Genomic DNA, 26,708 nt, shown 5'->3' with positions numbered 1-26,708 from the left:
ATAAATGGTCTCTCAATCCAGTAGTCATGGAGCAGATATTCAGCCATTGGGACACACAACACCAGGTGCAGCAAGTTCTTTGCTCTGATCCTCAAGGGGGGGGGCATCAGGGATTGGTCTGACTCTGACCCACAATGGGCCCCTAGGACTTCTTTATGCCTTCCCTCTATCTCCTTTGATTCCACAGTTTTTGCAGAAAGCATTGCTGAGGAAGATCACAGTTGCCCTCTTAGCCCCCTACCAGCCTTTGACAAGTATGGTTCCTTTCCGCTGGCGTCATCTAGTATGTCATTCCTGAGTGCTAGCCTTGGCTCCAGATGTACTCTGTAACCTATCAGGGTTGCCTTACCCAGACATTCAATCCCTCAAGTTGACCGTGTGGTTTCTCCAATTCTAATGTTGGCTGACAGTCCAGGTTTTCATCCCTGGTTGTTTGTAGTCTAACTTCTTCGCAGACACCTTCTGCACACAAGATTTACATAGGAAAATGGAAAAAGTTCTCTATCTCGGCAGTTGAGAACAATTTTCATCCTTTTTCAGCTCCACTTCCAGCAGTCTTGGAATTCCCGGCTGGTGTACTGTCAAAGTACAATTAGCAACCATATCTTCTTTTCACATTGGCAAGAATCACGTGCCCATCACATCCTTAAGACTATCTAAACCTTTTTTAGAGGAATTTTTCTGCTATCCTCCCCCCTAGTTTTTCAGAAGGTTTCTTATTTATAACTTGACCATGGTAAGTTGCCTCTTTTTCTTGGGGAGAACTTGATCTGAAGTAGTTTGGGAGGAACTTGGGCACCAGATCCAAAGCTTGAAAGTGGCTGAAGTTGTATCTGAAAACCCATAAGTTGAGGAAGGACAGATACAGACAACACTGATATATCGTTATGTTGAGTTATGTAACTTACATTTATTGCTCAGAAGAGGGATGAGTGTGTTGAATAGCAAAGATCTAAGCTGATTGCTAGTAGAGGACTGTAATTGAGTTTTATCTTTTACCAACCTTGACTTTCACACCTCATTAAGTACCCATAGAACCATTTATTCCCCTCATCTCCCTACCTTGAGTACGTTACATCACTAGGGGATATTTTCTGTTAACTAATAACCTTCTTTTTAACTAAACATAAGGGGGTAAGAATTAGACACTCAATGGGCTTTCATTTATAGCTGGCAATGAAATTCTGCCTTTAAGACCTAATCCGCTTGCTTTCTAGCCTGAGTTTCACCTTTCTCATGCAAGAATATGCTTGAGATCTGATATGGTCTTTAATGTCTGTTCCTCAATGCGTGGGTCATCTGATTTGACTTCAACCACTTTCAAGCTATGGATCTGGTGCTGAGGCTCTTCCCCTTACCCATAACTACCCTTTGTAAACAAAACTACCTCAGATTGAGTTTGCTTGCAAGAAACAAGGCAAGTATACAGCATCTAATGTAAGTAAAGAAATCAGCAGATAATATAGACTTGATAAGAAACCACTAGGAACCAAGGCTAAGTTTGCCAGAGCAGTCCAGGAGTTGAGAGGCTAAATACCATAGAAAAAATAGGAGGAGGAAAGTGGGGGAGGGGTTATTTGAGGAAGGATGGAAACATGCAACATCTATCTGTTGTTACCATAACTACAAAACATTTGTATCTGATGTTATATTTTCCAGCCAGTCCTCAGTGTATGGTACAGAGTCCCCAGCTACTGTAACGCTTGGGTGGTTTTATAGTAGGATATTCTGGAGCACAACCAAACCAAAAGAGGCTCTTGATCTGGATTGTATGTCCAATTTTTAGTGAAATGAAGGTATGAATCTTGAACTAGGTGGTAGCTGCACAGACATGCTGTTGACGAAGCTACACATGTAGTAGAATGGGCTTTTGGGGCTGTAGCCAGTGATAAACCATCTTCTTTGTAAATATAGAAGCTAGAGTTTGGTAGTAACTATGTAAAAATTGCTTGTTGTCATCAGTTGAAGCAAGTAGCTTGCTATATTCATAGGAGTGCAGTACAGAAGAGGTTTCTTTTTGTGCTCTTTAACATTGAATGGGGGGTAGTTTGGTGTACTCCTGAAGGCGCTAGATGAGGAGGGAACCAGTTTGAGGAACTGCAGAGGATGCCATATGGCCCTGTCAACATTCCAGTATGTGGCTTCCAAACCATATGTATTTCCTGTCCCGGTGTAGCATTTCTTAATTTCTTAGTGTAGTATGCATAGTACTTTGATACATCCTGCATTCAGATTGTCTCATGTTTTGTTTCACATAGGTTCGGTGGAACAGAAGCAACCTGCAATACAGCAGCAACACATGCAGCAAATACAAGCTCAATCCACACAGTCACAGACCCAAGGACAGCTGCAGGCTTCTCAGGTCTTTCAGACACAAAATCATGCTCAAATTCTGCCTTCTGGTCAGCCACAATGTCAAGCGCCAGCACCATCACCATTACTGTCCCAGATACAGCTTCCTGACAAACCACAGACTCCTCCTCCTTCACCGCAGACAATCTCTCAGACCCAAGCTTTGCCTCAGGGTCAGAGTGTAGTCACATCCCAGCAACAAGCTGCAGTCATTCAGCCTGCACAGGTACAATCAGGTCACATGCAACAGCCTCAGATTCAATCAGCTGTGCAGCCACATCCTCACATCCAAGTTTCATCACCACTTGCGATGCCAGCAGCTAATCAGTCACCAGTGCAAGTTTCACCATCACAGGTAACTCCAGTTCGAACTCCACCTCAGATGCCCATCCAGACCCAACCAGTGGCATCAGCATCTCTGAAAATTCAGTCCCATACCCAGGCTCAGGCATCATCCCCACTGCAGTCCCATCTTCATACTATTCCAGCAACGCAACCAGTATCTCAAGTAACTGTGCAGTCTACAACCTGTCCTCTGCAGATCCAGCCACCTCAGACACAGGTTATTACTGTTCCTCAACAAGTTCAGGTACTTTCACAGATCCAGTCTCATGTCATGGCTCAGATACAAGCCCAGCAGGGTGTTGTGGCTCAACAGATTAAGTTGCAGTTGCCTATTCAGATTCAGCAGACCAATGCAGCGCAGCCACATCAGATACAGAATGTAGTGACTGTTCAGGCAACCAGTGTTCAAGAACAGCTGCAACGGATCCAGCATCTCAAACAAATCAGAGAGCAACAACAAAAAAAGCAGCAGCAGCTGGAATCTAAGAAGGAGCAAGCTGGTCAGGGTACTTCTCCAAGTGAAATGATACAGAAACAGGTAATGTTTTTCTTGCACATCTGCAAATATTACCGTTTCAAATTTCGCCAAGTTTTTCTTTTTTAATACACTTGTGAGTGTTATTGCTTCAAATTTGTATATACCATCTGGATAGTGTTATGAACTCTTGTAGGGTGGATTCGAAAAACAGGACTGAGGTATTGAGATATGTTAACTGAACTAAGACAGATCCCATATTATGATGTATTGCCACTTTTGGTAGAAATATCAGAATGTTCCACAATTTAATACATAGGCATTATAATATTCTGTTAACTGATAAGGATTTGGCTGAACTTTTACCTTCCCAATGTCATTTTTCTTCTAGGAAGGGGGCACTTCATAAGTAAGGTATAGCAAGTCCTTATAAAAAAGGTATTCATATAAAATTTATTGTTCAAAGTACATTGGAAGATACCCGGGTGCAGATTTGTTCACCATGCAGTCATTGTATTGCATGTAAAGGGGTTATGAAAACTAAAGAATTTACATCAGCTAAACAGAATTAAGATTTATCAAATTAATGAATTGATCACTTGTGATTCAGAGTGGCTCATATATCTAGCCATTTGTGTTTCCTGTGGATTTTATGTAGGTAAGAACTTCTTGGTAATTGAAAACTATTTTTTTGAACATGTGAGTGATACTAGATGTCATAAGGAATCAAATGCATTTTACAAGCATCAGATGAAACATGCTAAAAGCACATTTTCAGTTTGTTGGGACTGATGGGATTTCTGTGAGTTCTCCTAATGGGTTACGGTGGCAGACTCACTTAACCAGTAAAGAACGATTTTGGATTGTTACACTGGAGGCATTTTTCCCCCTGGTCTTAATGAATTGTTATAACTGATTTATAATAATTAACTGTATCAGTATTTTGGTGTGTACTGCTTAAAGGTGATGACATCAAGTTGGATACATTTTATGGATGCATTTAAGTCATGTGATAGTTTTGTACCGAGGATGGTATTTGCCAAAACTGGTCCAACATTTCCTTGACTATTTTTCATCTGTCTCGATCTTTGGATCCTGTACACAGTAAACATTTTTTGGCAGTGTGCTAGCTATTTTTGTTAGTTTATCCCCACAGTCTTGACATCATGTGATCAATTCGGTTTTACCTGGGCTGTGGCTGAAAATAGTCAGCTGTTCAGTTTTGCACATCTTTTAAACAAATATTTAAAGAAAATTAAGTACTTGCATCCTTATGCGAAAGTAGTGAAACTGAAGTAAAGGTAAAGTTTAAGAATGCATGAGGTAAGTTTAAGGTCATTATAGATGTCTGGAGTAAAGAGAGCATTTCTTTATTCTGCTTATTAATACTTCATTAATGGAGCTGTTTATACATGGCAGAACCTATCTACTGATTAAACCCAGAGAGATAAGTTTCATGTCATTCAACAGTAAAGTTGTTTGCCTCTACATTTAACATAACAGTAAGAGGATCAGAATAACTTATATCAATAACCATGTATTTTCTACATCTACCAACTATATATGTATAATGTTTGATACAGACAAATGTGGTTATGTACACTATAATACTAATAGAAGCAATTAGATAGTAAAACCACATTGTTTAAGAAATGAAAAAAAAAATCTTATTTTGATGATGTTTGATGTTCTTATGGTCCTGCAGAAGTCTAGGTAGTTACTACCAGTTTTAATTTTGTTCGTACCCAAAATAATCCCACAGGGAGGAAATGGTGTGCATGCGTGTTATGGTGATATGCTCTCTTCCTGCACTGTAAGCCGATAATGTTAACCGTTCAGTTTTAGTCTCTGGATTTGAAAGATGCTTACCTTCACATCCATATCCATCCTCTTTTAGGAAATTCTTGAGATTCTCTGTGTTCATCACATTTTCAGTTTTCTGCTTTGGTCCTTCTACAGCCCCAAGGGTCTAGCTCCTGTTATAGCCTTTTGCTTACTTCAGAGTCCAAATATTCCCTTATCTGGATGACTTACTTCTCCAAGCTGAACGATCTGAATTTCATAATGAACCACCTTCTCATTTTTAGGATTTACTCTGAACCTAAAAAAGTTGAGACTGACCCCATCCCATGACCTGATCTTTCTAGGATGCAGGATCATCACCCTGACAGTGACAGCTTTCCTTCCGTAGGATAAGTTTCTGTTCTTGAAACAGTTGTTACACAGTCATTTTCCATTGCAGATGACCTCAGCAAAAAAGATTTTGATAGCCCCTGAGTTCATGGTATCAACCATTCCTATGCTAGACACCAAATGAGGAAGATTCAGTGGCATCTCAAGTCAGTTTGGGTTCAGTACTGCCATATTGATTTCTCTCTTGCCATGCATCATGGAGGGAGATATTTTGGTGAATCAACCAGACTCCCCTCAATTCAGGTACTCACTTTTTGATTCCTCCCCCTTGCCAAGAGGTTCGCACAGACAATTCCAAATTGGCATGGGATGCCTTTTCCAACATCAAGGCCCAAGGGGTTTGGTGTACCAAAGAGGGGTAAGATCATATAAATATCAAGGAAATGAGCGCACTGATTCTAGCCCATTAAGCTTTAAATCATGTTTGGACTCCAGGACCCCTCAGAGTTTTCACAGACAACACCACATTCACTTGTACATATGCAAGGGGGAACCAAGTCTTCTCGTCTTTGCAGATTGGCCTTGATGGCATGGGAGATTGCTGTTCAACTCAACCTTGTTATTTAGGTAGTTTTCTTTCTCTCAGAAAAAAATGGCAAACATGTTGAGCAGATCCAGAGCAGACCCCCCCCCCTCAGAAATGGATGTTAAATGTTCCTGGATATTGTCTGGTAGTGGGTACTCCATCGGTAGAACTTTTTACCTCCATCTACAACAGACAACTAAAACAGTTCTGGTGCAGGGTTTCAGCCATGGAGAATGGATGCCATGTCATTTTCTTGGCAGGAGAAGTTCCTCTATTCTTTCCATTCCTTGCCTTTGTTGCCAAGGGTCCTTTTCAAGATTATGAGCGACAAGCCAAAACTGTTGCTGATGACTTCATTCTGGCTTAGACAACACTGGGTTCCCCCTTCCCAATTTTCTTCCATTTGGCCAGGGGCATCCTTCACAAGTTACCACACAAAATGAACTTACTTGCACAGAGTAAGAGCTCTCTCATTCACCTTCATCTGCAAACTCTCTGATTTACTCTTTGGGTGATAGAGTTTTGATAACTTTCAGGCACTGCTTCTCTGAGGACATGCTCAATGTTTTATAGGAGACTAGGAAACCAACTGCTGGAATATCGTAAGTTCAGAATGAAAGATATTTACTTTGTGGTGCAAAAAGAAGAACCATGACCCTTTTCTAATGTAGATCCCTATTGTTCTCTCTTAATCGTGTTTGTTGCTCAACTCTGGTCTGGCATAATGATCTGTGAAAGCTTATTTTGTCAGTCATATCTGCCTGTCTGCCTATTATTCCACCCCTTTCAGCAGGTTTTGAAGTCAGACAGTTTTTGAAAGGCGTTCTACGTATTAGTCCACCAAGAAAACTTGTTCCTTTCCTGTGAGACCAGAGTTATGTTCTGGAAAAACTGATTCTAGCCCCCTTTGAGCTAACTGACAAGTCGTCTTTGAAACTTTGTACATGGGAATACTATTCTGTTACTAGCCCTTACTTCTGCCACGAGAGTTTCAGAGCTGCAAGCTTTGATGACAGTTCCACCCTTCCTTGTTTTCCATTGGGTTGGGTTACTGCTAGAATTAATCCTTCCTTCATGCCCAGTATGATTAATGGGTTAATTTGGAGTAGGGACTTCATTTGTCAGCAACCTGTGGGTCTTGGATCCGATATCGATCCGAGCCGGCAACTTGTAGCATAGCTATGGATCCGAGCTCCTAGCTCCTCCCCTCACCCATAATCCCCTGGCAACCTCCTATGACCTCAGATCTAGTTTGCCGCGCTTGAGTGTGTAGCTAGATTTTAGAGCTCCTAGCGTTTATCAACAGATAAGTGAATTTCTTCATCTTTTTTGTCAAACTTTGTATTTGTAATTTGTGTGAGTGGTTAGGTTCCTATTTAGTTTAATTTTTTTTTGGTTTTCACCCTCCCCTCTCTGGTCGTTAGAGTGTGTCTGTGTGTGTTTGTGTTTGGGGCCTGTGTGCTTGTGTAGTGTACTTTAGTTTTGGGTATAGCAGAGGCCCCAAAACCTATTTTTTCTAAATGCACCGAGTGTGGCCATAAGCTATCTCCAGCTGATGGCCACACTCGGTGTGTTCGGTGCCTTGGGGTTGAACACCTCTCTTCAGGATGTACAATTTGTGCAGCGTTCAACCCCAGGGCACTGAAAGAGCGGAGGTCGAAGCTTGTCCTGGCGGGTCTTTTGCCTCCGGATTCGGCTTCGGCCTCCGCTCCTCCTGTGGCACCTCCTCAGTCTGTGGTGGTAGCCACTCCTGCCCCCCTTCCCCCAGCCGGGATTCAAACTCCCACTAAAGCGCCGGAGGACAGGAAGGCCAGGAGGGAGAAACGGAGGGAGAAGCACCACAAGCGGCGGGCCGAGGCCTCCGCTTCGGTCCCCCCGGCTAAGCGGGCTTCTCCCTCCACGGCTTCCAGGTTTCCTCCTCCTCGGCTCCGATCTCCTTGCTTCTCCCCGGGACCCGAGGAGGAGGAGACCCGATCTCCATCGAGGTCATCGAGGTGGCACTCCAGGCCTGCCTCGGTGGCCTCTTCGAGATCTACATACAGCCTGTCAGATGCAGACTTGGACCGGATGATGCGAAGGTTCATCCAGGCCCAGCTGCAGATGGGAGTGCTCTTGCCCCCCCCCCCTTTGGGGGGGAGCTCAACCCCTTTCTTTGCACCGATTGCTCTTTCTCCGACCCACTTCCCGAGTTCGGAGCGTTCGGAGCCGGGCAGCGTCGGAGCCGGGGATGGGTCGGTGCCGACAGTACTGGGTACTTCGGATCCGACCCTGCCCTCGAGTTTGTCTGTTCCATCGTTGGATCCGACCTCTCGGAGCTGTGGGCTGAGCTTCAGATCCGAGGGTTTCAGTGTGCCTTCGGCTCCATCCGGGTCGGTGCACACTGGTCCCTCGAATCCGACGGTCTCGGTGCCAGTTCTGATCCCTTCATCGGATCCGAGTGGGAGTCGACTTTCGGAGCCCAGGGAGAGCGGCTCCCCCTCGGCCTTTGATGCAGTGGAGAGGGCTCTGTCGAGGGCATCCAGACCCTCGGCCCTTGCCTCGGCTCCACCCTGCACTCCCTCTGCTGGGTCAGGCTTCCATCACCCGGCCACAGGGACATCCTGCTTCGATGTCCCAGGTTGTTCCATTGGAACAAGACATTGCTGGCGAGACTTCCTCGGACAGCCCCCCTGAGGAAGTGCCTCGCAAGCACAAGTGTAAGAGGAGGCACGTGGACTCCCCTGAGTCCTTAACAGAGGACACGGACTTGGATGAAGGGGAAGGCTCCCCAAGGTCACCCCCGGAGGATGTCTCCTTTGGAGACATCATGGAAATGCTTAGGATCAGAGGTGGGTGGTCTGCCCCCAAGGCTTCCTCTGACGAGTCCGTGTTCCTGGAGGCATTCGAAGCAGGCCCGTCTACCTCTTGGGTGTCCCCTCCGGCCAACCCCCTGGTGGACCTTATTACCACCAGGGCGTGGAAGGAGCTGGACACTGTGGAGCCAGTCCCTAAATGCCCGGACAGGATACTGAGCCCCCCCACAGATCGGTCCCACTGGAGCAAGGGTCCCCCCGTAGATGCCATGTTGACGGCGGCAGCCACGAAGAGGGAACTAGCTCAGGAGAGCCCCTCGGTCCATCCACCGAGCAAGGAGTCCCGCTCGATGGATCGCCTTGGGAAGCGGGTTTTTAGTTCAGCGACCTTCTCGGTAAGGTCTCTGAACTATATGGCACATGTCATCAGGATGCAGCGGGATCTTATCAAAGAATACGCTGCTTCCCCCCCCCCCCGAGTCCATGTTGGCGGAGGACAAGCAGTTGTACTACACTGGAATGGCCACTCTAAGGTCTATCTCCAATACCTCTATGCGGCTTTTGTCCCACGCTACTGAGGGAGCCACTAGAGCTAGCGGAGCGAGCCTAGTCATGAGACGTCAGGCCTGGCTCCGGCATTGTGACTTCGCGGAGCCCTTTAAGGCGTCCTTTGCGAATGCCCCTTTTGATGGTTCTGCCTTGTTTGGCAAGACCGTTTGCGAAACACTGGTCCAGAGCGAGGACGACGGGAAGACGTTGTTTGCCGTTGGAGTCCGCTTCTCTGCTCCCCAGAGGTCCTTCTCGAAGAACCAAAAGGGACAGAAGATGATGTGGTTCCGGAAATTGCAACATTCCCAACCTGCTCCGGACAACCAGTCCTTCCGTGGCAGAGGAGGACAGGGAGGACGCCGCCCTAGGGTCAGAGGGGCCCCAAAGAACTTTGGGTCCAGAGAATCCTTCTCTGACCGGCCCATGCAGCAGCCCTGAAGGGTTGCCCGACTGCTCTGCTCTGGAGGCAGTTGGGGGGTGTTTCTCGAGGCATCTGGCGGCATGGGAGTCCATCACATCAGACAGCTGGGTGCTTCGTATCATATCCAGAGGCTACAAAATTCCAATGTATCATGTCCCCAAACTCAGGAGCCTCCCCGATGTTCCACCCGATCAGAGGGAGGCTGCAGCCGCAGAAATCCATCAGCTGTTAAAAAAAAAGAGCCATCCAACCCGTCCCCCAAGACCAGCTCGGATTAGGGTTCTACTCCAGTTTCTTTCTGGTGCCAAAAAAGACGGGGGACTTAAGACCAATTCTAGATCTTTCCCTCTTGAACCTGTCGGTAACCAAGGAAAAATTCCGAATGGTCACTCTTCAATCCATTCTCCCCCTCTTACAGGAGTGCGATTGGATGTGCTCTATAGACCTCAAGGTTGCGTACTACCATATTCTAATGGACAGACGATCCAGGAGGTTTCTCCACTTCCGGCTGGGAGCCAGTCATTATCAGTTCAGGGTCCTTCCCTTTGGCCTCACCACAGCCCCCAGGGTGTTCACCAAAGTTTTAGCAGTGATAGCTGCCCACCTGAGACTCCAGGGAATGCAGGTCTTTCTGTACCTGGACGACTGGCTTCTAACTGCCCCAACAAGGCATCTACTCTGCTCAGCCAGAGATTACTTTCTCCCACTAGCCCCCCAGTTAAGCATCACAATCAATGCGGACAAATCTTCCCTTGCTCCGACACAAGTAATAGAGTTCATAGGGGCCAGATTAGATACCAGGGATCTACGAGTCTTCCTGACTTCAGAATGACTACAGAATCTGAGATTGCATGTGCGGGCCATCCTACAATCGGAAGCTCCACCGGCAGAATTGGTCCTGAGGGCACTGGGCTCCATGGAGGCTGCAATAACGCTTCTTCCATGTGCTCGCCTAAATATGAGGGTACTGCAGTGGACCCTTCAAGTGCAATGGTCCTTCCAATCTCTTCCTCTCTGCCACTCTATCTCTATCAGCAAGGTTTGCAGGAGGGCCCTGTTATGGTGGCTCCAATCCCTGGACCTCCATGTAGGCCGGCCCTTCTGCACTCCTCCCCCTCTCGCCACGCTGTCCACGGACGCCTCTCGCCTCGGGTGGGGGGGGCATTACACGGGCAGGACAGTCCAAGGCACATGGAATGATACAGAGACCTCCTTGCATATCAACGTTCTGGAGATGAGAGCGGTGCTGTTGGCGTTGCAGGCACTTCAGAATCTCCTCCCCGTAGGAACGATTGCAATTCAGTCAGACAACATGTCTGTTGTTTGGTACATCAACAAACAGGGGGGAACCGGATCCTACTCCTTATGCCGAAAAGCCATGAGAGTGTGGGAATGGGCGATTTCCACCAACCGCTTTCTGATCGCAATGCACATTCCGGGGTGGGCCAACATTCTGGCGGACAAACTCAGCCGCACCATTCTTTCCCCTTACGAGTGGTCTCTCAACCCACTAGTAGCGAAGCAGATATTCTCAAAATGGGGGCAACCCTGCTGCGATCTCTTTGCCTCTCCCTTAAATACAAAATGCGACAGCTTCTTCGCTCTGATTCCCCCACCAGGGGAAGCCCCGAGAGACGCTCTGGTGCATGCTTGGCCGCCCAGTCTACTCTATGCCTACCCTCCTTTACCCCTGATGCTAAAGCTCTTACAGAAAGCCTTGCGGTTGGGGAGCAGAATGATCCTCATTGCCCCATTCTGGCCTCGGCAAACTTGGTTCCCTTACCTGTGGTCTCATCTAGTGAATCCTCCTTGGATTCTGGATCCCACTCTGGATCTAATCTCCCATCCATCGGAATTACAGACTCCGAATCTGGTCAACCTGAAGCTGACAGCTTGGTTGCTCCAGTTCCACTCTTAGTCAGGACTCCCGGCATCTCTTTACCAGTCAAAGCCATCCTGGTGGCAGCACATAAGCCTTCCACCAGAAAAATATACCGCAGTAAATGGAGACGCTTTTCCGTCTGGGCGGAACATCATAATCTGGATCCCTTCACTGCCCCTCTACCGTCCGTACTGGATTTTCTAACCGGACTCTTTCAGCAAGGAGCTAGTTGTTCGACAGTCAAGGTACAGTTGGCAGCCATCTCCCATTACCATGTGGGACATGAGACAGGTCCTTTGATGTCAGCTAAATTGTGCAAAACATTTCTCAAGGGCACCTTTCTACTCAGACCTCCTGTCAAAGAAGCCGTACCCCCTTGGGATCTTTCTCTAGTCCTTCAAGCCTTGACTGCTTCTCCCTTTGAACCAGCTGCATCGGTCAATCTCAAATATTTGTCCTGGAAAACAGCATTCCTGGTAGCCATCATTTCAGCCAAGAGAGTTTCGGAACTCCAAGCCCTTTCCGTAAAGCCTCCTTACTTGGTCTTCCATCCAGACAGAGTGTACCTCAGGACCAATCCCTCCTTTCTTCCCAAGGTGGCATCGGAAGTAAATGTCAATCAGTCCATCAACTTACTGGTTTTCTTCCCTAAGTATCAAAATAAAGGAGAGTACAAGCTGCATTCTGTAGATATACACAGGCAGCTGCGTTTCTATATTCATAGGACAGCTGGTCACAGACAATCTGATCAGTTGTTTGTCTCCTTTGCTAAATTCAGTTTGGGTAAAGCCGTTTCAAAGGTCACCTTGTCATGTTGGATTTCTCAGTGTATTCTTTTGGCCTACCAAGCTTTCGGGAGGCCCGCACCTGAGGGAGTCCGTGCACATTCCACTCGCTCCATCTCTACTTCTGCTGCTTTTAAATCTAGAGTGCCATTGGACGATATTTGTTCGGCAGCTACTTGGGCCTCATCTCATACTTTTATTAACCACTACAAACTGGACGTAATTTCTAGAGGGAGAGCATCCTTTGGCTCCGCAGTGCTCCGGAACATCCTTCCATGATGGCCGCCCAAGATTCAGGTAGCTGGGGACTCTGTCCCACAGGTTGCTGACAAATGAAGTCCCTACTCCAGATTAAGAAGTTATGTACTCACCATAACGTTCCATCTGAGTAGGTGGCTTCATTTGTCTGCAACCATCCCCCCCTCCTTCCCCCTGGCCTTCAGAACTTGGTCCTGTTATATTATTCTAGCTATTATGCTTGTTGGAACACCTTTTCAGGTATCCATAGAGGGGCAAACTTGATCTGAGGTCATAGGAGGTTGGCAGGGGATTATGAGTGAGGGGAGGAGCTAGGAGCTCGGATCCATAGCTATGCTACAAGTTGCCGGCTCGGATCCGATATTCTTTGGATGTGCATAGACAGGTCAGATTTGACATGGACAAGACTAATGTTGCTAGAAAATCAAAGTAGCTCTGTGTATCATTTCATGAAAAGAATTTGGGGTTACCAGTTTGTAAGCAAACTATTTCTTCCTGGATTTCCAAAGCCATTTATTTGTTAATCTTTTTAAGGGAAGCAGCTTTCCACCTCTGTCAAGGCTCATTTCACTATTTTTTTTCTAGTGGTTCTGTTGTGGAACCATCCTTAAGCCAGCTACATGGTCTTCAGTTCACACATTTTACTAAGCATTGTAAGTTGGATGTTTTCTCAAGGTTCAGAGTTGGATTTACTAGATCATTCTTCAAGATTTGTTGGACCATGGCTCTGCACCTTCTTCGTCCTCACTTTTTTTCTGATCAGCTTTAGTACTCTGTCAGTTAGTACATACATACTGCTTTGTCTTTAACAGTTATGTAGACTGCATTTCTCTGTCTTGCAGTTACTGTATCACACTGTTCTCACTGTTAACTCATGCAGCCAGTTTTGATCACTATGCCATTTTTGTTAAATTTATATGTTTTAATTTGATTGTTTAATACTGTATTTTATGTATGGAGATTTTCTCCCCGGGCCTTCGCTGAAAATAGGCCTCATGCCCAGTCAGACTTTACCTGGTAAAAATAAATAAATAAATGAAGAAACTGTACTTTTCCTGTTTCTTCATGGATAGGTATGCAGAACCTGTATTCCTGTAGCCCTAGCTAGGGTAATGTTCTCAGATACCAAGTCTGCCAGGATCAAGCCCAGCATCATATGTGATTTATTCTGCAGTATTGGCTTGGTGTTTATTACAGAAAGTGACTTTCATTACAGAAGCATGGCTTGATACTAACTACAGTTTAATGTTGTGGCAGTAGTACCTCTTGTTATCTTAGGCTGGCTGAGGTGGATATGGAGTTGCAACCTTCCACTGCTCAGCTGTAGTTTTGAAAAAAGTTAAGGTTGGCACTATCAAATTCTTTCAGTATGTTATAGGTGTAGGAGCAAACTTTAAGTACATTTTCATCTGTCTTCCACCTTGAAGTGGGAGGATGTTCCTTCAGGATTTCATGGACTTCCTTGTCTTAATTAGTTATTTGCTCCCGACATGACTCTTCCTGATTGCTGGGCATTTCCATTGTAGGCTGCCACTCCACAGCACATTTGTTGTTGCTTGGGAATCCTAATTGATGCTTTGTTCCCCAGTAAGAGACTTGCAGAAAAATTGGCCTGTTTACCACACTGGCTCATGTCTTCAGTCAGGAACAACAGGTGTTTAGTGATGAGGGCCTTAATGAGGCGGTAGAGGCATATAATTGTATCCCCGCTATTTCTCTCAATTTCGTTGCTTGAATGCTGCAAATTGGCACTTACAGTATCACATCAGCCTTCTCAAGGGCAGACTTTTATTGGATGCACACTTATCTGTTTATCAGGTAACGATGTCTTAGAAATCTTTGTATTTGTCTTCGGAGACGTCTGTGGTAGCTAACAGCTCTCTTCTAGAAGGTGGGCAAGCTTTGATGCCCAGCCTGTTATGCCACCCCGAAGGCATTATCAGAAGAAAAAGAATGTGAACTGGTTGCTCTTTACCACTAATCTTGCCTTTGTCAGGTCAAGTGTTGACCATGGTACACTCATAAGAACACTCTACTCATATGGAGCATTTTGTCACCTTAGAACTGGTCCAGGTTTATTCTAATTGATACTCTTGATAAGTGTAAGTATGGGCCTGGGAAATGAACCATTTACAAGGTTACCTGTGTCCATTAGAGACATAGGTGTCAAACCAGGGATGAATTTCTTGTTTCCCATCCAATTGTCCAAGTTGTACTTGAATTGGGTTAGGGAGGAACTTTGCTTCAAATAGGATGAGGTGCCTGTTCCATAGATGCGGTAGTCTCTGGGATACATACCTATCTCACCAGCAGGTCCTATTTATATCACAGGCAATGTTTAAGTCTTTAGAATGGGTAATTCTGGTGCTGTTTGTTTTGTGGATATCCAGGAGGTCCATCAGAGTGAGGTCTGACAATGCCCCATATGCCAGGCATAGATCTTCCTTCAAAAGCATGTAGGAGACAGAATACAGGGATAGGGTTTTGAGGCGATCTGCATAGGACATTTTACTTACTCCCTGTATTCTTTTAGTGAGAAACTTCTGTGGACATTCCAATTGTTGGATATGCCTGGTTAGGTACATAGCAAAGGGGTAATTGTACTCAATGATAGATCTGATGAATGCCGAATACAGTGGAACAATGACGTCCTTGGACTTGGATGCCATACCTTTGTTTATAAGTTGCGCAACATAGAATGCTTTCCTCACCACTCTAGACACATGATGGTCAAAGGTTAGATTACTTTCTGTGGGTGTCCCTAAGTCCCTGGCTACTCGGTCAGCTCTAATAATTATCAGGGATGGGTGACTTCCCAAAAGATACTGTTATGCCTTTCTTGGCATTTAGTTTTACTCCGTGGCTCTGACACCAGTTGTTTGTCTGTGTCAGCCCCTCCTGGAGATTTAGTCAGCAAAACACCACTGATATTGGCCTTGATGTCTGAGAAGTAAATGCAAAAAAGGTGTGGTCCAAGGACTGATCTTTGAGGAACTCCACTTGTGACTGGCCTCTATGTAGAAGTGGACTTCCCAGTTCTAACTTCCTGGGTCCTGTCTGTGAGTCAGTTGGCTATCTACTGGGTGACATATGGGTTTGTACCTAACCTCTTGAGTTTGTCAACAATGCTTGAGTGGGGTATTGTGTCACATGCCTTGGCCATGTCAAGGTAGGCAGTGTGAATGATTTTGCTCTCATCCATTGCTTTGGTGACCTTCTCAAAGAAGTCCACCAGGTTGAGTAGGCATGATCTGCCCCTGATGAAACCAAACTGGGTTGGGTCCAGTGTCTGAAGGTTTACTATATCTCTGTTGGTCATCTCCTTGATAATTCTTTCCATGACTTTATATATAAGACTAGTGAATGAATTACTGTATTAATACACTAATCAGGTAAAGCTCTTTATGTTGAAGTAGTCTGCAGTGGCTATACATGCCACAATCCAGAATTCATCTTTACTGTTGTTGTGTCCCCTAATAGTATCTGTAGTCATAACAAGCTGAAATTCCAGTTAGTCTGTGGTGCAGAATTTAAGAGTAATTGTTGATGACCAGATTATCCTTAAAAGATCATATATCAGCTATTATCAAGTTGTCTTGTTTTTACCAGTGGAAGATTGGCCTTATTAAGCACTTTGTTCATTAAATAGATTTTCCAGTAGTGTTATGTGCATTGGTTTTGTCCAGGCTCGCTGTTGCAGTGCTATGTACTAAGGGTTACTGAACTCCGAGATTGACCATCTGTGTAGAATTCCACAGCTCCACTATTAAGAGAGGTACCTTGATGGTACCATGTTACACTGACTTTGTGTAGTCTGCACTGCTGCCAATTTAGTCTTGTATCAATTACAGTATTCTGCTTTTGGTCTGTTTAGCCTAACAAGACCTGGTTTCCCTTATTTTTTGGTGCTACAGGCCTGGTATCAGCCTGTGTGTGCCCTATACTTCTACATCTTGGAACTGTTGGAGATTTGGAGGGTTCAGCTCCATTTTGTAAGCAGTGTTTTGTTTTTCAGGGGCGGCACCTTTAGAGCATCTTTCCAGTGTAGTTGACAACGTCCCTGACACTCTCACTGGATTTAAAAAGTCTCTTAATATATGTGCTTAAGCTGGTTTAATATCACTTTTCAGATTTTAAAATTGCCTTTTCTGGCACATTATAATTTCTGTCATTTTGTTTGTTTTATCATGTGTTGCTTTATTTATTTCGTAATATTTGTGTGTTTTATTGTACTCGCTTGCTTAAGTTTTAGCCACCTAAATTGAACTTTTTTTGGTTTGATAACCGGATAGGCTAGTCAGTTGATCGTCTTCAACCATGACCAGGGCCAAAACACGCTGTGGTAAAAGTACAAACATTACAATTTAAAATGCAGTAAATATTTAAATAGATAATATAAAAATATTTTGCATCATAAGATGTTTTACATCCTTTAGGCAGTATGCATTGGTGTTTCAATGGATTAGCAATTTTATATTTGAAACAAGAAAAAAAATCAGTCATTTACATAAGTAACATTTTTAATGTAAGTAAATTACTAACTATTGTCTTGAAAGCATGTACACGTGGCTTCATCAGTGATATGCTGGATGTTCTTCATGTTTCACTGTTGTAGTCATCACACTTGAGTTATCTGCCTGCAGGTAGCCCCCAGTCGGCCTGAATAACAGAGACTTAGTATTTCTGCGTCAGTTGCTGTCACTCCAGGTCTGACATCTGGTCATCAGGGATATAAAAACAGACAGCCAACGCCATTACATCAGTCTTTCTTGCCAAGTAGCCCAAAGCAGAAGCAGTTCACACGAGTGCCGGTCGGCCGCTACATGAGTTTTCATTTCCGAATTGAATTATCCTGAAGTCTTCTAAAGCTAAGTACCCCATTGGGGATCCTTTTTTTCTTGCTCTAACCGATGTCAGAAAAAGTTAACAATTGTCTTGCCTGTGGAAAGCAAATACCTCACAGAGATTTCCATTCTTACTGCGTCACCTGTCTAGGCCCAGACCATGATGTACCTCGCTGTCAGTTTTGTGCCTTGTTCAATGACTGAACTATTCGTTGTCGGGCCCTTATTGCCGCTAAATGCTTTCATTCTCGATCTCCATATTCCGAAATGGCTTCGGTAAGCCATCCGACTACCGATCTTCTGAAAAAAACGTATGGATAAAGGCAGACAAACTACACAGGCTCAAAACTGACGACGCTTCCGTTAAGCTAGTCGCCAGTTTGCCAGTACTCAGGCACTTTCGTAGCCCCTGATGCCCACTTCAGTGGATTCGCAGGCCTCTACAGAGACCCGTTCGGAGTCCGATATGCCGCGAGACTCTTCTTCGACTATGGAATCTGCAGATGTCTCTACCTTGGATAGGTCTGGAGCCGCTGAGCAGGCACCGGCTTCTGAGGAAGTTCTTTGCACTACCGATATTCAACACAAACCGACGACTTCTTTCGCATCTTCAGTTTTGTCTAAAACTACCGAGTTTCTAAGGCCAAGAGTATGCGCTACACCTAAAAAAACAATGACCCAAACTCATGCACCTGCTTCCATACCACAACATCAAATGCTTAAAGTGGCAGAAGACCTTATTAGGCTGATTAGGGGAAGACAGCCTTCCCCTGCTAAGATGCTAAGAGAAAAAGAGACCTGTCCCCAACAGCCTTAACAGACCAAGAGTCTGACACTCTGAGGTATCTGATTATGAAGACATGCCTTTATCTGCTTATGAGGATTCAGATGCAGAAGAATCCATTCCCTCTGCTTCTCCTCCAGAGGATTTTTCTTTTGGTGAAACCTTACATACTTTGAGAGCATTTCCACTGGGAATGCCAAGAATATCCTCCGTCCAAAAAGAGACTCGGAATTTCTAGATTTGCCACAACATAGGCCTTTAGCAATGCTCCCAATCCTGGATGTTGTGGATGATGTCTTTATGGAATCCAGTCTTTCTTCTGATACCATACCCCCTGCTCATAGGAAACCAGACAGGTACACAGAGTCCCTGACTCTCTCAAATTCCTTTTCAAAAATCCTACTGCTGACCCCGAGGTCATCTCCCAGGGGCCTAAAGGTATCAAAGCAACTACAGCTAAGAATCCCACCCCTTCAGACAGGGATTCCAGAGCTTTAGACAAATTGGGTAAGAAAGTATACACCTCTGCAACTCTCGCCATTAGGACTTTTTATTGCCAGTTTCACATGCTGAAGTGCCAACAACATATTATGGAACTTATTAATCAAAAAGTAGCTACCTTTACAGCTTGTGCAGAAAGTAAATTACAAGAGCTTATGCATTCTGCAAGCCAAGTCAGCAAGCATACTTTGCAATGTGGCTTTGACGCCCTAGAAGCATGTTGCAGGGCAGCAGTCACTGGTTCTGTACTGATAAGGCATGCTTGGCTTAAGGAGCAGACCTTGCCAGACCATGTCAAATCAAAATTGCTAGAAACTCCTTTGAACAAGGACAGTCTGTGTGGCACCAAAGCAGAAGAGGTCTTAAAAAGATGGAAGAAAAAGCTAAATCTATGCAGACAGTCAAAGACTTCTTGCAAGTACAGCCTCCTAGATTCAGTAGGCATTGCCCCTCGAAACGTTGGTCCTTTCCATCCCCCTCAAGGCCATCTCAAACTAGACCCAGGGGAAACGCACACCCCAGACTACAGTCTCAGGGTATGCAGAGATCTAAGCAATGGAGTGCCTCTACTTCAAATACAGGGAGTGCTAAGCCACCCCTTATGGAAAGAATTCACAATGACTTCTCAACTCCACTCCCCACGTCTGTCCAACCGCTTGTGCCCCTAGGAGGAAAAGTTGCCTATCATGCAAAACTCTGGACTTCCATCACCAAAGACCCATGGGTCCTCAACATTGAATCCCAGGGGTACAGATTTTACTTCCACTCACTGCCAACCGCAAAAGGGTTCCCAGACCTTCCTCCAAACCAGTGGGCAGAGGCACAATACCAAGTTCAATCCCTGCTCTCTATAAGGGCAATTCAACCTGTTCATGCAGAACAGATAGGTCAAGGGTTCTATTCCAGACTTTTCCTGGTACCCAGAAAAGAGAGTATTTGGCGCCCAATCCTTGATCTTTCCATTGTAAACACCTTCCTGGTGATTCCAAAATTCAAAATGTTCACCCTGCAGCAGCTTCTTCCTATGCTAGCCAAAGATGCCTGGCTAGCCACCCTAGACTTAAAAGAAGCCTATCTGCACATCCCTATCAGGGACTCTTGCAGGAAATATCTATGCTTCAGGGCAGGATCTATGCATTATCAGTTCTCTGCACTTTCCTTTGGCTTATCCACTGTTCCCAGAGTATTCACAAAATGTCTGGCTCCAGCCACTGCCTACTGCAGACAGAGAAAATTTCAAATTTACCCATACTTGGACGACTGCCTGATTCAAGGAGACAGTCAGGAAATGCTGTTGCAGCACCTGACATTTGTGAAGAACCTTCTAACCTCCCTGAGGTTACACCATCAATGAAAAGAAGTCAAAACTAGCCCCCAGTCAAAAGATTGTATTCCTGGGAGCAAGCTTGGACACAGCATCTCAGATGGCATTCCTTACTCCAGAAAAAACAAGCCTATCTGACATTTTACTTCACTCAAATGGCCACCAGAACTCAGCTATCCGCAAGGAAAATCCTGCAGGCCCTAGGTTTCATGGCCTCATGTATCCTGCTAATTCCGTATGCCCGACTGCATATGAGGAAACTTCAGTGGTACTTAAAAAGTGTTTGGTGCCAACATTCTCAGGACCTGGAAACCATCATACCTTGTCTAAGGACAGAGTTTCTTTGGTGGGCAGCAGCATGCAACCACAACCAGGTACTGCCCTTTACTCAACCCCACGCCACCCAGACCCTAACCACAGATGCATCGGACTATGCCTGAGGGGCACACCTGGACGACAAGTGCATTCAGGGACACTGGAGCCCAAGTCAAATTCATCTGCACATCAACCAAAAAGAGATGCTAGCTGTTCAGCACGCTCTAATAGCATTCAGATCCCTGCTGTCACCAGGACCCCTGCTAATAAAAACAAACAACACCAGTTATGTGGTACATCAACAAGCAGGGGGGAACCCACTCTTACCCACTCTGCAGGCTAGCCATGGCCCTGTGGAACACGGCCTTGGACATGCAGGTCTGTCTGCAAGCTCAATTCCTGCCAGGCAAACAAAACTCACTGGCAGACGACTTAAGCAGAAATCTCCTAGACCCGCATGAGTGGCAATTGGAGCCCAGCACCTTCAGCCTTCTGAGTCAGTAATGGGGGGACCCCAGAGGTGGATCTCTTTGCCCCCCCCCCTGCAATCACCAGCTCAGCAAATTCTGCACCAGGACAACTCACAGCAAGGCCTGGAAAGTGGATGCCCTATCCTTCCAGTGGGTAAACCTCTCAATCTATGCATTTCCCCCTCTGCCCCTTCTCTCAAGAATATTGCTCAAGATAAGACAGGACAGACCAAGGACAATTCTGATTGCCCTGGACTGGCCACGCCAGCACTGGTACCCACTCCTGCACAGCCTTGGTACCACCCTGGCACCTACCCCAGAGCCCGACCCTGCTCACTCGGCAGGGGGGGACAGATCTTGCGTCAGCAACTGCAAACCCTAAATCTTGCAGCCTGGCTTATTCCTTGAATTCTCCCCCAGTGACCAGCCTAAGGAAGCAGATGCTGGACTTCATTCTTGAAGCCAGAAGACCCAGACAAGGACATCCTATGCTAAGTGGAAAAGGTATTGCTCCTGGATTCAGTGTAAAGGAGACGACACAACTCTGCCCTCCCTACCTCTAATCCTGTATTACTTAGCGGATCTACTCCACAGAGGCCTTTCCTTCTCCTCCATTAAGATTCATGCATCTGCCGTCTCGGCTCATTACAACTCTGAGCCACCCCTATTCTCTCACCTTCTCATCAAACAGTTCCTGAGAGGGGCAAACAACTTAAGGCCACCAAAGAGAGCACCCACCCCTGCTTGGGACCTTAACTTTGTACTGGAAAAGCTCACACCTACCCCCTTTTGAGCCTGCAGCATCAGCAGACCTAAAATTTCTCTCTTGGAAGACAGCATTTCTTCTGGCCATCACTTCAGCGAGAAGAGAGTGTGAGCTACAAGCACTTATGGCAGTGGAACCCTTCATTATTTTTCATGCCGACAGGGTCACCCTCAGGACTAATCCTTTATGCCCAAAGTGGTGTCCAGTGTGGCTCTCAACCAATCTAGCCATTTGCCAACCTTCTTTCCTAATCCTCAAAATAAAGGGGAAAGGATCTTGCACTCCTTGGACGTGCACAGACAGCTCAGATTCTACCTGGATAGGACTAAGCCCTTCAGGAAATCTGACCAGTTATTACTCAGTTTCTCCAAAAAAACGAAAAACTAACTGATGAAAAAGGAAGCGATAGAAACACAATAAGAGCCGACAATGTAAAAACAAAAAACACTATTTATTCGTAAGCGCTTTCGGTGAGAACTGTGCCTCACCTTCTTCAGACAAACAATAAATCAATTAACATCCTTTTTATAAACTGTTTAAAACCAAATCATCCAATTAATCTTAATTAAAAAGGCAAGTGCCTATGCATATCAAAAACTCCCACTTTTCGGGTGTTTTGAAAATTCCACTTTACAACCATTTTCAATAAAACATAAATGAATTTATTTAAAACTGTAAAAGTATTATGTTAAAAATACAAAGACCCTAACTATTTGCATAAACACAAGCTAAAAAGAACCCAGTATTGTGGTGAGCGGTCGACCGAAATGCGATCATTTGGTCTTATGGGTACCAAATAACAAGTAATTTAAATATTTTAATCTCTTTACATACCAGTAACTGTTATTACATTGGAAAAACGGAAAGAAAGCTAAAACAGCGAATATATGAACACTGTTATGCTATGGGAAAAGGTGATACTAATAATGCATTGGCCAAGCACACTTTGGAGTGTCCTGGCCATAGTTTTAAATTCGCTGTTTAACAGCACAGACCTTATGACATCAGAGGGGGACCATGGCAAACCCTTTTAGAGATAAATGAATTAATGTGGTAAATCAAGACAGGGGCACATACCTTCCCAGGCTTCAATGAACATTTATCTATTAAATGTATTTTGAAACTTCATGCTTTGAAGAGATGATTTCTACTTGTATTACATCTTATATTAATTTACATATGACATTCTTATTTAAGTATGCATGACACTAAAATGGGCATTTTTAATAAAACATAAATACTTATATTTTAATTAGTCAGGCCACATGTATAAGTCCTTTGTGTGTTTAGTTACCTAAGAAGCATTTTGACTGTATTAACAGTTGGTTAATTTTAGATTACCCACTATTTACTATTTATTTATTATTCATTCATTATTTATTTAGCAGTTGGGAATATCAATATTAATTCTTTAGGATATAATACTAATTTTTGGGTGATGCGATCTATTTTTATTGGTATGTATTGAGGTTAAAATATTTAAATTACTTATTATTTGGTACCCATAAGACCAAATGATCACATTTCGGTCGACCGCTCACCACAATACTGGGTTCTTTTTAGCTTGTGTTTATGCTTTTTAGCTTGTGTTTATGCAAATAGTTAGGGTCTTTGTATTTTTAACATAATACTTTTGCAGTTTTAAATAAATTCATTTATGTTTTATTGAAACTGGTTGTAAAGTGGAATTTTCAGAACACCCGGAAAAGTGGGAGTTTTTGATATGCACAGGCACTTGCCTTTTTAATTAAGATTAATTGGATGATTTGGTTTTAAACAGTTTATAAAAAGAATGTTAACTGATTTATTGTTTGTCTGAAGAAGGTGAGGCACAGTTCTCACCGAAAGCGCTTACGAATAAATAGTGTTTTTTGTTTTTACATTGCTGGCACTTATTGTGTTTCTATCATTTCCTTTTTCATTACTCAGTGTCTCACCAGGGGCAGAGGGCAAGGCCATTTCAAAACAGACAATTTCCAAATGGATAGCACACTACATCCATTTCTGCTACAAACACCATGGGAAACCAACCCCTCAGGGGGTCAGAATACATTCCACTAGGGCAACATCTATCTCTACACATTCCTCAGGGGAGTCCCTACCAGGGACATTCTGGAGGCTGCTATATGGAGTTCTGTGCACACATTTACCAAGCATTACCACCTGCCTATATTTTCCAAATCCAGGGTGGGTTTTGCAACTGCAGTCCTGCAGGTTATTCTAGCCAGCCCAAACACTTCTTGACTGCCTCCACTCTTTCTACAGCTTTGGGAGTCAACCCAAGTGTGATGACTGCAACAGTGAAACATGAAGAACATAGTACAGTTGTGTACACTTACCATAAATGTAGATGTTCGAGTGTATTCACTGTTGCAGTCCTGGTTTCCCTCCAGCCCCCTGCTCTCTCTTTCTCTCCTCTGTGTGTATACTACTCACCCCTTGCAGGGTTATTGGTATTGGTATTTGCTTTTTACTGGTAGTGATTTTTTCCACCGTAGCTTAGCTCCCTATTGGGGGGGGGGGTGCTCCTGACATTTGGGACAAGAAAAACTGATGTAATGGCATCGGCTGCCTGTTTTTATACCCCTGACGACCTGACATCAGACCTGGAGCGATAGCAACCGACGCAGAAATACTAAGTCTCTGGTATTCGGGCTGACTGAGGGCTACCTGCAGGCAGATAACCCAAGTGTGATGACTGCAACAGTGAATACACTCGAACATCTACATTTATGGTAAGTGTACACAACTGTACTTTTTGGTTTAGTCTTAAAAGATTCCAGTTTACCATGCCATCTTGTGTCGCTAGCCAGGTGATTCCGGAGGCAGAATCAATGGTTGGAGAAGGCTTTTTTTCCTATTGTGGCTTTGAACCAGTGTCTGCGAGGAAGATAATGTTTGCGTCATTATCCTTCAGAGAGTGGTTGGAGGGTCTGGTTTGGAGTGGGGAGAGAGACAATAGCTCTAAGTGAGTATTTTGAATAGTAAGGTGGCAGAGACTAAATTGGCTTTAGACTTGACTGGTATCCATTTGAAACCAGTCGGAAATCTGCTTTGAGAACAAATCTGAGGATTTTGTTTTCTACTGTTTAGAATATGTTGTTGGCATTAGAGTGAAAGGTGAGTAGTGGAAGTCTGTATTCCAGTTTGAAGATTAGGACATTTCTTACGAGTGAGTAGTGGGCTTGAAGTGTGAGAAGGTGGGTTAATTTGTAGCAATGTTTTAGTTAGGTGAAGGTTTTACCAACAACCAGGACAGTGTGTTGGGATAAGGTTAAGGACTGATTAAAGATTAACCCAAGATGTCTTTGTTCTAGTACATTTGGTATGGTATTACCATCTATGTTTAAGGACTTTGGTATGTTGCAAAGACCATAATGCTAGATTTCCTTGAGTTTACTAATCACATTTTAGTATGAGCCCACTTGCAGAGAGAGGGGTAAAGCTGCTTTGGAGTTTTTGCTGTAAGCCAGTAGAATTTTCACTGGATTCAGTGATCTCTAGGTCATCTGCATACACTACGATGTTAAGGCCTAAGAGGTTGTGGTAATTTATGAAAAGTGAGAATAGAAGGTGGTCTGATTTGGAGTCTTGTGGTACTCCAGTATGCAGTGCACAAAGTTAAGAAATAGTGGTATTGTGGTGTATCTGGAATGTTCTATTATTTAGATAACTTATAAACTGAGGTAATGTGTTACTGCCAAGATTGTGTTTGGCTAGGCTGGTTTCAGAGGCTCTTGTGAGATCCATATGTAAGCCTCCATTCAGAAGGCATTTATTCTTGTTGTTGAAGATAGGATCTGTAACTGTGAAAGGGTGGTCATTGTACTGAAAAAGTATACAGAAACGTGCTGTGTATCACGTAGGAGGACATATTTGTTTCAGTTTGAAAAGTTGCATATAAATGAGTTTTTTCAATGTTTTTGTAATGGGGCACAAGTTGGTTGTGGGTCTGAAATCTTTTCAGTATTTTGAGTTTGATAATTTGGGATGTGTGAAGGTGGAAGGGAATGTGCTACAGGTTGAATATGTGGGTGAGAGGTGTAGCAATTAATTGTGCTGCCGTTTTTAGAAAGGTTGGTTGAAGATTGGAGAATGTTGTATTTTGTTTTAACTATTGAAGGCTTTTTGGACTTCCTTTATTGTAATCTGAGTGCAGTGGAATGTTGCAAAATAGACTGCAAAGGTGTATAGTTAGATTGTGCTGGGCTGGGAATTTACTATGAAGATCTTCCATGGCTGAAACAAGAAAATCTCTGTATTTGTTCGCAAAGTGAGTAATGTTGAATGAACAAAGTGTGGAGACTTGAGGTCTGTCTTTGATATCTTCTGTGAATTTGTTTAATTATTTCCAAAAGTGTTTGAGGGGAGGATATTACATTTTTGTGTCTCTCACAGGTATAGGGTCTTTGCAATGTTAATGTCAACTCTTGCGTGTTTTTTTTTTTTTTTTTGAGCGTTAGATAATGTTGATGGTGGTATTCATTAAAGTAGGGTCTCCTTCCAATGTTTCCAGCCTTTGTTTCTGGGAGAGATTAATTTTTTTGATGGCTGGGGTTTGGCATTTTAATCTCCTTATGGTTAATAGGAAGACTCAAGTCGTGAACTAGTGTCCATGTGTTTCTTACTAGTGAGAGTGCTGTGTTGGGCTCATTGGCTTGATAGACATAGTTCTGTTCTATACTGCATAGATATTTTTGTGTATTCTCACTAATGGATCTAGAAATAACGAGTTGTGGTGGGTTTTGTTTGGCATTGAAGGACCATTCATACCTTCCTGTCAAGGTCAATAATGCGATCTGTAATCATCTTTAGGTTCTACATAGGCCACTATGTAGGGCATAGTTTCACAGCTGTGTGAATTTAGTAAGAATGAGAAACTCCTTGTGCTAGTCATGTCAGCAGCAGGATATATTGATGACCCATTTGCTTAATGAAATGTCTCCGTCTAGGCAACTTTAACACTTCTAATGTGATGGTAGGAGTTTTCCATTTTTTTTGGTATAACTAAAGCAAGCTAGATAATATAGCTCATATTAAGATGCTTAGTGGGAAGCCTCGAACAGTACAGCAAATGTTTGTCAATCTTTTTTTGAACTGTGTTGCTAACCCTTGTTTAGAGTGTA

The 26,708-nt window shown here is 44.1% G+C and overlaps 1 protein-coding gene across 2 annotated transcripts in view; it reads left to right on the top strand.

Annotated features, from left to right (window-relative positions):
- BPTF (bromodomain PHD finger transcription factor) overlaps positions 1-26,708 on the top strand; it is a 3,500,764-nt gene that overhangs the window by 3,154,711 nt on the left and 319,345 nt on the right. For both annotated transcript variants that reach the window (XM_044085088.1, XM_044085087.1), the window contains one exon: positions 2,259-3,235. In XM_044085088.1, coding sequence (XP_043941023.1) covers positions 2,259-3,235 — 977 coding nt within the window. The remainder of the gene's footprint in view (positions 1-2,258; positions 3,236-26,708) is intronic.

This window comes from Protopterus annectens, chromosome 10.part0 (genome assembly GCF_019279795.1).
Source record: "Protopterus annectens isolate FY-2018-M chromosome 10.part0, PAN1.0, whole genome shotgun sequence".
Classification (NCBI taxonomy): Eukaryota; Metazoa; Chordata; order Ceratodontiformes; family Protopteridae; genus Protopterus; species Protopterus annectens.
This window is presented reverse-complemented; position numbering and strand designations above follow the sequence as displayed.